The sequence below is a fragment of the Rhea pennata genome, chromosome 1 (assembly GCF_028389875.1).
Source record: "Rhea pennata isolate bPtePen1 chromosome 1, bPtePen1.pri, whole genome shotgun sequence".
In the NCBI taxonomy this organism is placed as follows: Eukaryota; Metazoa; Chordata; class Aves; order Rheiformes; family Rheidae; genus Rhea; species Rhea pennata.
In genome coordinates this window covers 179,498,035-179,512,371 of record NC_084663.1, presented here as the reverse complement: position 1 = coordinate 179,512,371, position 14,337 = coordinate 179,498,035, and the positions used below count along the sequence as shown (strand labels likewise).

The 14,337-nt window shown below is 38.7% G+C and overlaps 1 protein-coding gene across 1 annotated transcript in view; it reads right to left on the bottom strand.

Annotated features, from left to right (window-relative positions):
- The window catches only part of DIAPH3 (diaphanous related formin 3), a 229,113-nt gene extending 217,290 nt beyond the window's left edge, over positions 1-11,823 (bottom strand). Inside the window, exons 1-2 of the mRNA XM_062576182.1 lie at positions 11,674-11,823; positions 4,738-4,770 (exon numbers count right to left, since the gene is read on the bottom strand). Coding sequence (XP_062432166.1) covers positions 4,738-4,770; positions 11,674-11,823 — 183 coding nt within the window. The remainder of the gene's footprint in view (positions 1-4,737; positions 4,771-11,673) is intronic.
- Between the last annotated feature and the right edge of the window lie 2,514 nt (positions 11,824-14,337).

Genomic DNA, 14,337 nt, shown 5'->3' with positions numbered 1-14,337 from the left:
AACATCTGGAGTAAAAGGTTTAGCATTACATCAACCTTGTAGGTCTCTTAAGGTAAAAAGCTACCAAGCCCACTGTCCACATGTCTAGCCAAGAAGAGGATTTTATCTCGAAAGAGATGCTAAATGTATTCAAAGTTGTAGACCTAATCCAACATCTCATCACTGGTTGGGCAACCTAAATTTTGTTAAATAGGCAAGCACTATGAACATAAGCTACATTTCTTAAACTTTTGTTTAGACTGTTTTTACTGCTGTGATTGGACTTTACCATTTGGCAAAAAGTTAATAGCTGCGCTAGTGAGAAGGTACTAGGTTGAAAAGTTAGAGAAGGGTTTGTGCAGGATTTTAAAGTTATGGAAGAGGTCTATCATAACTAAGTGAGATGAGTTTATGGCTTAAATTTAAAACTCACTTGAAGTCACTGGAAAAAGAAAAAAAAAGACTTCTAGAAGAATTCACAAGACACCACAAAAATAGCTATTCTTTTCTAAGGCAAGCAGTAGCACAGTACAGTGTCTTTGGGGTAGAAGAGCTTAGTGATATAATAAGACAGACAGACTAAAATTCCTTCTATCACAGTGTTCAGTTCCTTGACACTTTTCATTTCCTTTCCTTCAGGGAAACAGACTCATCAGATGAGACATGACATGCATTGGTCTGGACCCAAGCTAACATACCCACACAACAGCTGCACCGTACTATGTGGATTTGAGCTTTCTGGCATTAGCTCTGTAATCTCTGCATTCTGGTTTAGCACAAAGAACAGTGATGCCTGACCACGTAAAGTGTGGTAGTCCAGTCATGCAAAATCCTCTCACACAAAGGTTGAAGTCAACAGATTTGACACTCCTTAAACAACCATGGGATCTATAGCCACCTACCTCTTCATATTATGTACATTTTATATACATATTTCTCCAGCTTTTTACAGAATATATTCTCCAGCTGTAGAAAGCAGATCTATTCTGTGAAGTCAATGTAGACTAAAATTGTAAGATTATCCTCTGTTCCCATCTGAAGTCCCTGTGCCAAGCTCTGAAATGTTCCTACAGAAGAGAATTGATCTAAGGCTGCAGATCAAAGCTAATCATCAGTTTGAAGTGTTTTGATTTCTGCTTTTTTCTTTGACAGATAATGTGGAAGGTTTGCTGTTTAGACAAGTTTATGTAGTATATATCACTAAAAGACATTACTGCATTACAGGAAAAACTTAATTGCCAATAAAAAAAAAATCACTCAGTACCAGAGAAAAATTCTTACTAAATGAAATGTTTAATTTGTCCACTGCTTCTGATATCTTATTAGGAAAAGGTGGGATTACAAAATTGTCCTGCTTCAGCCTCAATTGACCTACTAGAAATACTAAGAGTCTTCTTTCTCTTCCTCTCCCTATCCCATTCTTATGGAGAAACGGACAAGAAAATCAAGACAAATAAAAATCACTTACGCACAATTTAACTGAAAAATTCTGTATGAAATATACAGGTAGGTAATCTTCACTCTCTGGTCGATGCAATAAAAGATAAGTGTTCTGCAGAGCTTTTCTTTCTTTCATTGAGTTTCCCCTTATTCTGCCTTACAGATCTGTGGGACAAAGTACTTCCATTCTCCAGTTTTCAAGTTCATATTTATATACTCATTAAGTACAGTTTCATGTCTGGAAAATCTGCTCAAGTAATACAGCATAGATTACCCCTCCATGTATTTTGCCAGTCATATTAGTCACAGAAGCCAACAGCTTAGTCCTGAAAGTCTGCTATACCACCCTGATCTGGAGACATGACTAAGAATTAATGTTCTGAATAACCTGGGAGGGAAGGAGAGGACATACTAGGACAACTCCTATGACTTCATTTGAAATAGTTATGAATTTTAGGGGATGGGGAACATAAAGGAAAAAAAAAGGTTGCATCAGTACCTTTGGAAGTAAAAACCAAACCATCATTTTCTCTTATTGGCAAAAATATTTTGCCTAAGATCAAAGAAATTACTTCTAAAGTAATATCTCTTACCTTCTTTTTCTCCTTGATTCTTCCAAAAGATGGGAAAAAAAAAAGTACATTCCTTCTTTGACAGTCAAGTAGCTCTACTACAAGATTAACTTATTATATGAAAAACTTGACTTGTAGCAGTAGAGCTGAGTAACGAAAAGGGTTACGTAACAAGTCATCTCATCAGAAGGATTCTTCTGTGCATCTTGGATTATTTCTAACATGCTTATCTCCCAGAGATGTTTTTACCTTTCTTCAAAGTAAACCATTTAACTAATGTTGGAAGATTAAAAGTTGCAGAGTATAGGACAATGCACAGCCACATCTTGAATCTGTAGAACATATTTTATTCTGAATCTTCTTTTTCTTTTTACAGGAGATTATAAAGCCTTTGTTATCTTTGTAGCAGCTGCTATGAAATCAAAGCAACTTAATGAAATAGGGAATTTTAATATATATTATTTCTGTTTACATTGTTTTTTAATGAAAATTTGTTAATATGTTGATTCTAATCTTTCTTATAAGCCTTACAAACCACTGTTGGAAAGCAAAGCACTTGGGATAGAAAATAAGTTTATTTTGCCTGTGATCTTGCAAGTAGGTATTCTGTCAGATACCTGCTTGCCTCTTTTCTGCATAATGAAAAAGAAGACTCCTGTTCGTAAATAAGCACTCATGTATTGATTGGGTTCTAAGAATGAGATGTTTCTGAACTCAGTGGGTATTCTTCATTCTAGAATTCATCAGCATCATCTTTGAAACAATCTACTACACTTCAAATATTGAAATGCAGCCTGACTTTAGGTTCTCAAAACATTGAGAACTTAGATAAGCAGCAACAAAAAAAGTGCATACATATTCCATTGGTTTCTGGCCACTGTCATGCAACACTATTTTTAGTAAACAGATTGAGAGAAACAAAATATAAATATTTTAGAACACATTACGTAGCAGAGAGTTAATATGGAAGTGACTACTCTTGAGAGGAAAGGAAATACATCCTTTCATTAAGAGTACTTGATTCTGTAGCCCTTAATCTTCAGCTGCTTAATCTTCTCTTATTACAATTTCCCCACTTGCTGCAGAAAGAACTTGCAGAATATATCTTTGCTAGTTTTTCTGTTAAATGGATAAAATGTCAAAACCCCTCTGCTCTAAGCCATGTTTAAGTTGCCTAGGACTCAAATACCTGTTATTAGCTGTTTCCCAGAACTTGCCACAAAAAGATTAAACCAAAAAAAAAATCAGTTGGAAAGCATACTCTTGTTCCAAGGTGAAGTAGCAAATGAACAAAATACCCAGCTTTAAAACTGTAAGCCACTGCAACATTTGAGATCAGTCTTCTACTTCACAGATGCAGTTTCTTAAAAAAGTCTTATTGATATATTAATATCAACAATCTAGTACTATTTAGTAGGACAATTTTTGGTCTACACAGAGCCACACATCTGCAGTTCTTTCTGCATGTGCTGAGAAATAAATGTGAAGCAAGAGAAAAAATAATCACCTATTACAGAGACATTAGTCTCTTCCTTATTGCAGCTAACATAATAAAACTGCTGACTTGTAGTGGCTAAAATTACAAGTCAGACAAGTTCAATAGTGTATGAAGACAAAAGCCACAAGGCAGTATGTTAGCTTTTTCAACAAGTAAATCAGCAAGATCACGTACACCACGTCTATAACCTTTTTGCAGCATTAGAAAAATTACTCAGTTTTGATTGCCAAAAAGTAGTTTTTCATCTGAAGAGAAGTGAAAGTTTTCTCTACTCTCTAGAGAGCATGGGTCTAGAGAACATGGATTTTATTGCAAGTCATCCATAAAAATGGTTTATTCATAATTATTTCTAGCCCATGAAACACCTCTAATACCAACAAACACTAAGTCCAACAGTCTAGAAATGGTAGGTGGAGGTAATATGTACTACACAACTAACTTTGCATATCTGATCAGCAATAAGCAGACTGTTGGTTTCTGAGGTTAAAAAAAAAAAAAAAAAAAAAAAATTTCTCAGTGCAGTGTGTTGCATATTGTCCAGCATAAAACTCTGCACTTTGACTTGGTTATGCACACAAGTATTTAAGCAAGAATACTGTGCAACAAAAAAAATACACTAAATTCATAATAGATAAACCTTAAATGTCTGCAGAACATTATTTCCTGATTGATTCAAAAATTCATGGAATGATCCACTTCAAGAAAAACTGCTCACACCAACAAAGGAATAGCACAGACAGTGGAAATATAGGTATATTTTAATGACAAGAAAAATTTACTTTGTGATACAGAACATCATCTGCAGTTATCAAGAGACAGATGAAGTTTGAGGGACACCCTGTTAACATGACACAACATAGTTAACATTGTTTGAAGCAAGCATTAACGATTTTTACAAGCAACCGTTAGTTTGTTAAATGTGGTGTTTTAAAGTAGTCACCTAGTGTTAGTAACTAATATTAAACGTGCAAACACAGATAATATCTTACACATACTGCATAGCACCTAGTAAAATTATCTGCACCAAACTCATTTAGCCACGATTAGAACATGCTTCAAAGTCATCCACAAATTTTGCTGTCTGTATTGAGGATATTACAGATAATTAACAGTTTAGTGAGACTTTATCAATTAGCTAAGCTAACATCCCAATTAAGACAGTTTCTTGTAGCAACCAGGTTACTTATGTTGAAATAGCAATTAGGTTATTAGCTTAGCAAAGCCAAAGCAAAACTTAAATTGTCTTACCACATCATCTGTCAGTGTCTTGATATTTAAATGCTGTAAATCAAAGAAGAAACCAGTCATGTCACAATCACTCAGTGGAAAAAAAGAGGAAAAAAAAGTGTCAGTTACAGTTACTCAAAAAAAAAAGTACAAGTTCAACAGTATTGAATCATGGCATTTGAAGTAGTAGTTTTCTTGGCAAGCTGTGCTTTTGTTGGCTTACACTGCACAGCAAGTTATTTTGGACAATACTGTATACATTCAAAAATGTGATATTCCAATCCTTGTATTGAATAATACTGTGCAGACATAAACCAAACACAACTTGAAGCAAATTTTAACACATTTTTAGCTAAATATACTAGAACAGAGGAACTGCCCATAATTCATCAATTAAAATTATGTCTCTCCAAAACGGTCAATTCTTTGGCAGTGCCCCCACAGTCGAGAGGTCTTAAACTGTGACAAACAACCAAGGAACTCTTCAATAGTTCAAAACTCAAACTGCCTAGCTACAATACTCGAACAATTAAGACTGTTGACCACCTTCAGCAATGCCAGTGTGGCAAGAAGAAAATGCAGCTATTAGTAGAAATTCACACAAGCATTAATTACTAGTAACATCCAAAAAGCTATAAATTATCGCTCACTGCTGCATGAAACAGCAGTTCCTGATCCAACTCTCTTGCACTGTGCACAGCAAACGTAGTTAAGTGCTAGGGTACCCAGGTCCTGCACAAAACCTAAGAGCAGCACTGAGGAATATAGGCGACTGAAGTCAGTGATCTAAAGTCACATAGTTGACAAGACAGACTCTTTACCTATCCTTTCACTTCCCTCACTTCATGTACATATAACCACTGCCTGGTACACAAACTTGGCAGCAGTCACACTGATAGTCAATGGCTATATCCAAGCTATTCAGATTTGTGAACTCCTGCCATGTCTTCATCAAATCAACAACACATACAAATTGTTGTTGAAAACATCTTCACTGGCCTTTCCCCCAGCACTGACAAATTGTGTGTTAAGTCAAATACTACACTGTGATAGCTTATTAGTATTGTCGGGAAACTGTTAAAGAAATGTCTGATGAAAGGCTATGAAGTTAATAAAAAGCAATTCAAGTATGAGTAAACACTTAGTACTCAGTGACAAACTGCAAGTTCTACCATCAATAATTAAAACAAAAAAAGTTAGAGCTATGTCAGTACTGAGCATTTATGATGATCCTTTCCACATTCCAACAGAAGACCATTTGAAGTGAAATGACGGTAACAAAAGGGAGAATATTTCAAACTCTAGTCAGGAGAATTTTCCATCCTACTCTTCCCACTGTTGTTCCATCACTGCAGTGGCAGATCAAAGATTTGCTCCACATACTGCTGTGCAGCTGGAGTTTATAACTATAGCAAAGAGAGCATGAGTACTAACTTTAGCTAGCCATTCACATGAGAGCCCCCTAATTTACATTTAGCAAGTTCTTAGTAGAACACTTTTATGCTGAAGTAATTAAAACAGCAGGGAGAAAACACTAATATCCAGTCTTAAAATTAAACTTTTTTCATGCTCTCAACTAGAGTACCTAAGCCTTAAGCAATGCACAGGCATCATTGTGAAGCTCATGGTACAAGAGTGAGTAATCTACTTAGAATGGAAGTCTTTTGCATTACATCTTTTGAGGGGAAAGTTTGAGGAGGTGCTCATTCACATACATACCACTAAACAGACATAGGAACCACAATATCAGGTTCACTGTTACTTAGAAACAGATACTGGATGTTCTTAGACTGCTTAATAGAAAACACCATCATCATCCATGATATCAAGACAGTATTTTTTTTCAGATTAAGGGATCATTCTTTGGAAAAGGTAAAAATTAATGGGTTGGTTCAAGCCAGTCTCATACCTTTCATTTAAACTGATATTTAGCAGTGGAATTTAGTATGAAAAAGGCTGAAAGTTCTCTACCCTCTACATCAAAGTATCTCTCTGACTTAACTCATCTAACTGCTTAGTGAAAAATACTATGCAACCAACTTAGGGCTCCATAATGGCTTAAGAAACTTAATATGCAGCTATGAGTCTTCTAAGCCTGTTTTTCCTCAGCTTACTGGCTACCAACAGTGCAAAAGCCTGAAAATACCAGTGTAAGAGCTCTTGCAGACAGCATTATGAGACGTGGTTTGAAAGTAAGTGCTACTTAACTAGCACTTACCTGGCAACTTTGGAAACACTGTATTTACAGATCTCTTTAGAAAGTACTAGGAATTCTATAAAGACCTAGTGCTCAGAGCTTCTAGAACTTTTAATATTAAAGCATTGTATGACTTGCAAAAAGATATCTGGAAGACCTATACTGTGAATTTTGTTACATCACATTTCAGTTAGAGATGCTAGTTAGAATATGAAAACTCAGATGATCTGTTCCACTTCAATCTTCAGCTGTTGCTAAAACATTATATGACCCTACAGAAAGGCATTGCTTTGTAATAGATGAAAATACTAATATGCTATTTTGTGCCTTCTAGGAACTACTCCAGAAAAGTAAAAGTTATTGCTTGTGAGAACACAAAAGCTATGTAAAAATATTCCTCTAATCCAATTATCACAAAGAAGCTGGGTATGTCAAACTGACTAAAATGTTTACATACTTAAAATACTGTTAACTTTATTTTCAAAGCGATAAAAACATGAAAAGATTAAGAAGTTGACTTGGGCTTTTAGAAAATCCAAATTTGTATAGATCAGTAGCACCTACAGCTGGAAGAAGCATAAGTATCACCATTACTTAGTCTTCAGCTATATAAACACTTTTTTTTTTTTAAATAAAAGTTACATTTTGAAATGAAATTTTCCAGGCTAACTTGCTTTTTAGCTTGAACATGAAGAAATAGAGAAGTAGCTCTGTTAAAGCCAGATAATAATTAAGAAGAAGAGCATAGAAGCACGATTTTGAAGCTTGCAAACATCTGACATGCAATTATCCCTTATTAAAGAAAATACCCATCAGGCCTACTGATAAATAACTGATTTGAAAGGACACAAGATACATGCATACAGTCAATGTATGGTATGGTACAGTGTTCTTAATAAGCTCTCAAAAGGCCTGATAAAAGATTTGAAAGCCTTTAGTAAATACTAATGAGTACAATAGGACACAACAACCAAGGTTCACAACATATGCTCAGAGAAGCAGCAGACCAGCCACAAAATGGAAAAAATGCATCTTAAAATGGTCACACACAAGCCATGTGATGCAGCTTAACATCCAGCTACAGAAAGACAGTCAAAAGACTGTTCAGTATTACACAATAAAGGATCCTATTATGGTATAGAAGAAGATGATCTTACGTTGCATATCCAAATGAACAGTTTTGTAGCACACACACAAGAAGTGGAATTTGAATCTGCAAGACAGAGTTTAACAACTTTGGCCATCATTGTTATGATTACTGTAGCTCCACTAGAGTGTGAAGCAAAACAGTGAGAAATCCACTCAAAATGGATCAACAGTACTTCTTTGATCTTCTATGTGATTACATGTATTTCCGTATCTTTGCACGTGCATATTTACAAACAAAATTATAGCTAAATACAGTACAAAAAAAAAAAAAAAAAAATCCAGGAAAACAGCACCAGAAACCAGGAGGGTACCATCTTCTCATTTTAGACTATCTTTTCAGCCCCGTATCTGTGTTATTTTTTCCTCCAACACTACAGTTCAATTTGAGCTGGAAAGGATGAACAATATCCTGAAACAGTATGGAGTATAATCTAAAGGTTTGAGCACTCTATCAAACCATTAGACTGTACGGAGGGGCAGCATCTCCATATTCTCCCACCTAATAAGATAACTGTATTTGCTGTCTTAAAAACACATAACATCACTCATTTGAATTTCTGAATGGAAACAGCTATGTTTCGTATGGAAACTCAGATCCTGCTTGGAAGAAATGGTCATTGTTAGTCTGTCATTAGAGGAGAGGACTTAGTTAGTATGTCATTTGCAGAACGTAAATGGAATTAGAGTCCAGACAAGCACCCAGCCATATGCCCTTGCCAATGGAACAGGAGCTCTAGGCATACAAAGTAACATCAGTTTGCTAAACAAGAATTTCAGGATTCCATCCATCATACTGAAGTAGTTAAATAATCCACACATGCATAAAAGATATTTTGGTATCTAAATCCTTTTTTTGGATATTCTTTGCCTTCCTTGCAAATGCAAGGAAACCTGCATAGTTTCTTTGATAAATTAAGAGTAGCTTACAGTCTACAATTAGTAGCTTACAGTCTACAATCTTCTTTCTCATAATAAAATTACCAAGTTAATAAATGTTACATCATAAGAACAATTCAAGAATTGTTGTCCATCAAACTATTTTATGCTTTTTTAATATACAATTTCAGCATTTATTTAATGGTCCTTTTACACACACACACACTTTAGAAATCAGTCCGAAAAGCAATAAGGAGCAAAATTATCTTGACAACAGTTTCTACCTACTGATATTCTTTAGGCACTGATGAGTTAAAACTCAAAATTGATGCTTACAGGTAACTTTATATGACAAAGTGCTACACCACAGTGATGAAATTTGATATTATGACCCACAGTGTTAATTCAAGCCAACAAAGACAACAGCATGAGGAATCACACAATTTTACAAAGCTGTCGTAAAGTGTTTTAGGTAACAGCTGTTCAGCAATCATTTCTTTAAAAGACTAATTTATATTCAAGGTCTTACACTGCAGTGTAACTGCAACAATAATTCTGTCACTTTGTAATTAAAACCATCGATACAGATCCTTCTTACCTTTCTCCTCTGTCAGTGCTAGTAAAACAGAATACTTTTTCTCTCAAATGCATCTTTCTTTGATTTACAATTAATGTCAAAAGCAAGTGTTAATTTTTCTATTTTTATAGGTTGGTGCAAACAAGAAAGTTTTCCTTTGTTTTTTAAATAAATAATTAAAAATACAATCTGGAAGTCACTGAAGACTAGTCAATGATGTACTGAAATTAGCAGAAACACTAACTATAGTTAGAAAATGAAGTTGATATTTTTGAGGACTAGCATCCACAAAAATTAGTCCCAACAAAGCACAAATAGAAGTCACCTAATCAAGTAATCTATCACCCATCATTATGATTTCCAAACATTTCAAAGGAGTGAACTATTAGAAAAAAGAAAAAAAAAGTGCTCTGTGGACCGGGAATATTATTTGTGACTCTCCTTAAGGTCCCCCAGTGAACTAATGGCATATCTAGAACACAGTCCAGGTTAGAAGGAGGACTGTCACTCTCAATTCTCCATTAATACCTGATCAGGTATTAATCAGGTATAATTAAGGGTCAGATCTTTGCTTTAAGAGATTACTTTAAAAGATGAAAAAGAGGACTACTGTCTAAGATCAAATGTTTTTATAACTTGTAGAGTTTGACAAGATGCTCTCCTGAACTGAAGACAAAGCCTCAGTTATCCCTGCTTAAAGAGTTTCAAAAATTGGAAACTCTTGTGTATACATACACACACTGAACCAGATACCTGAACTCAACCCATTTTATTTTCCGTGGTTGAGTCAAGTCCAACTTTGTGACTTCAAAAGAAAGAAAGAGAGAGAAACCACATCAAACACAAGGCCTTCCTTCACTTAAAAAAAACAAAGAAAAAGAAAAGAAAAAAAGACTTCATCTCAAAGAATTCTTCATCGCTCATACCACATACCTGATAGGGTTGCACTCCTTGTAAGTTGTTGTAATTCTATTTTAACATGTGGCTAGGGGGAAAAAAAAGTTAAACTGATGGCAGCATTATTTGCCTAAGAACTTATCATTAAGTTATCACCAATAAGTATGTCAATCTGAAGAAAACACACATTTCTGTCTCCCACTCTTAAAGGAATGATCCAGCCATCAGCTCGTACTCCCCAACCTTCAGACTGGGCAAGCCACAGGTTTTTACTTAGGGACTCTATGCTAAAGAATGTTCCCTGACAAGTGACCAGACATGTCACTTGCACGACTAAAATGCAGGCATCCCTCAGTAGATGCATAGCTAGTTGGGAGGGTAAGTAAACTGCTGTCAGTCGCACTTATATACACTGTTACATTCATGCACATTCTATCAAGTCAAAATAGACACAATTAGTTTGCTCAAATGACAATCTATATGGCTACCACATGAAAGAAACTCCAGGAAACAGGAATGCAAGGAGCAAGTTGTGGCCTTCCAGGGTAGTTTGTCCAGCCTAAAGCTCAGTATCGCTACTGGTTAATTAGCTTCATATGAAATACAGTATATGTTTTGGAAACTGCTCTCAAATGACAGATACTCCAGTCCAGTACTGTATGCAACACAAAGAGGCCTTATAATCAAGAATCTAATCCATGTCATACCGTAGCTATTCTGTAGGTGCATAACTGCTCAGAGCAGGCAGCCTTAGCTGGCCAAGCATGAAGACCAACAAGTGCAAAACCTAAAACAGGAGCATGGTGTGCATCTGCATGCACCTGGATGCAAGATCTGTCAAATATATCTGTCCTAGCTTTAATACTTGGGAATGGCATCATGTCTAAATAAGAATTGGGTGTTCCTGAGGAAATGTGGGGGGGAGGGGAAGGTGTTAAAGCATATCTCATGCATACCTAGTCTTGTAAACAATTGCCAGCTCTCATGAGCTTCCCAATTTCTACGCTGGCCTAATGCTTGGAAAGGTGAGGAACTTTCACCACCTAAATCCACCTCTAATACAAGTAACATCATTTTAGAGCAGAAGGGGTGTTCCGCTTCCCTTGCCACCTACAGCAGTCGCACAGGGACTGAAAAAATTAAGCTGCAGGATACTGCAAGGCGAGACCTGAAAAAAAAAAATAAAGCGGGGCCCTGCCGGGAGGCTGAACCAGAGCGCCAAGGAGAGGCGAGGGGTCGTGGCAGCCCCTCCGGTACTTACGAATTTGGGTTTCCTGCCGTCCGCCGCCTCCTCGGGGCCGCCAGCACTACCGGCCCCCGGCGGGCCCTTCCGACGCAGCCCCTTGCTCTCCCTCCCGCCGCGGCCCGGCGGCGAGGACGGGGCGCAGTAGCGCGGCCGCCGCGCCTCCATGGCGGCGCCCGCGGAGCGGAGCGGGCCGGGGCCGGGGCCGCGGCTGCTCCCTGGCCGCGGTGGGGCCACGGCTCCGATTAGCGCGGCTTAGCCAGGCCCGGCCGGCCGAGGCGCTGCGCGGGGGAGGGGGCGGCTCAGGACTAAAGCCGCCACGGCCGCCTCAACCCAGAAAGGGATTTAGCGAGGATCCTCTAATCCCCGCAGCCGCGCTGGCCGCCGCCGCCCGCTCCCGGCTGGCCCGGCCGCGGCCCTGAACGAGGCGCCGCCGCGCCCGAGACCGGGACAGACGGCGGTTGGGGGGGGGGGGGGGGGGGGGCGGGGCGGGGGGCAGAAGCGCGCGCTCCCAACGGCCGCTGCCCGGCGCCTGTCAGAGCGCAGGAATGTGCCGCCGTCCGAATCGTCCCGCCACTGCTGGTCCCGCCCCCGGCGTCCCCACGATGGCCAATCCCCGGCGGCAGGCTGCCCGTGCTCTTTCTTCCGATTCGCTCTCCTCCTGCCAATCTGCAGTGAATCGGCTGCTCCCGCAAGGCGCCATCGAGCAGCCCCAGTGACCGCGCCTGTTGACGCACGCCGGCTTCCCCGGACTACCGGTCCCAGGAAGCAGCGCGGCTCGGGCCGCGCGGGCTGGCGGCGGTTGCATGCCGGGAGTTGTAGTCCCGAGGCGCCTGGGCGGGAAGCTGCTGCGCGTTCCTGTGAGGCCGGTCGGGGCAGGGCGTCGCTGTCTGCGGCGTTTGTGGGTGCGCGTGGGTTTTCCTCAGAGCTTGAGTTGTCTATTCTGGCAGTTCTTTGTTTGTTTCAGGATTTCATTTTTGGCCCCGGAAAGTTTCTTATTGTGAAGTAAGATAAAGCAAGGGGAATGGCTGCGACGAGGGTCTGCCGTGGCAGGGCGCTACCCCACCCGTGTAGCTCCGTGGGCGCGCAGGCCGGTTAACGCCTTTCAGGGGGAGGCAGCACGCTGCCCCACAGCCTGTGTGGGAGGGAAACCATTCCGCACAGTCCCCCTCATAAGTCACGCTGCAGGGGAGATTTTGTTAAAATACTGGGAAAACACGGGTAAATCCTTGTGATTCAGGGTACAGCCGCCTCCATCTAAACGTTTAAGGCACACATGCCCTACAAGAAAGACTTTTATCTCGTTGAATCTTAGTTTCTGCCTTTTCTTCTGAAGCATCTGATCAACTCCAAGCCCTTCATCTTGGCCAAAGATGCTGATTTCTAAAAACTGCTGGGTTTAGTGCAAATTCCAGTTTTATACATTGAGCCAGTGTTTTGAGTTTTGTGAGATGATTCACCTGTTAACTTCTCAAGTTATTATTACTAAAGGAATTGACTCACAAGACCGCTTTGCTAGTACTGATTAAAGAACGTAGAAGAACACAAGAGAGAGAAAACAACACCAAAACAGCATTTTACAGGGAAATACACATTTTTTTTTCTTTTTTCTTCAGTCATTCATTAAAAAGATGCTAAGGTTTCTGTGTTCTTTTTATCATTTTGTTTATCTTGAATGCAGTAAAAATAATACTGCCCCCCCAGCAAAAAATTGCATTTACTTTTTCACATGATTTGAATGCCTTTCATTACAATTCAGTGACATGGAAAAAGTAAAGATCTCAGTCTTTCAGCATGACTTACACAGGCAATTTCCTACAAAAGGTAATGGCTACAGTTACTTGGAGAAGTGCAAGAGAATTCAGCCCCAAACTGGACCTTTGTGGTACCAGGTATTAGGGAAGTGTAGATTTATTTAGAGTTGGAAATGCTAGAATTATTTGTATAGATCCAATCATTTGTTCTTTGGCATGTTTCTATAGATCTTTTTATTGTAAATTTACACTGGAATTCTTCATGGAGAGTATAATTAGCACAACACTGTTTAATGCCATGGTTAATGATTTCCTGGAACATTTGATTAGAAAATTAATCAGCTTATGTATGTGTATGATAAAGCTGTTTAAATGGACCTCCTAATTGCAGTGTTGTAGAATGCAATGACTTGTGCCAATATATCAAAGTACTCTATTGCAATAATGGAGAAACACTAAAGAGAATAATTTATTAAAAAATTTACTAAGCTGAAAATAAATGTTAGTACTTTTGGTCAATTATTATTTTATACTGCCCTTCTTGTACTTGTTAGGTGCTTTATGGAAGAAATATACTCTTTCCTACAGCTACCCAACAGCTTAGTTGGTCAAGATTAATCATGGCCAGGGAAAAAGAATGCGAAAGAATAGAGTTTATAATAATTTTGCAGCCATCGTACTTAGTCATAGCGTGTGTATTGTCTGAGTATGCATATAACCTGGCATTTTTGCACTCTTTTTGTTCTAGAATGAGAGTTTCTCAGTTATAAAAATGTGTGCGACAAAGCAAATGCATGAAATTAAACATACGGATTTTTCTGAACTGGGCCCTTGAAGTGGATTTAGCTAGACTCTCCCAACTCAGCTGCCAATCTCTTATTTTGGACTCAGGTCTAATGAATGAACAAAATGAATACCCTCTGGAGGT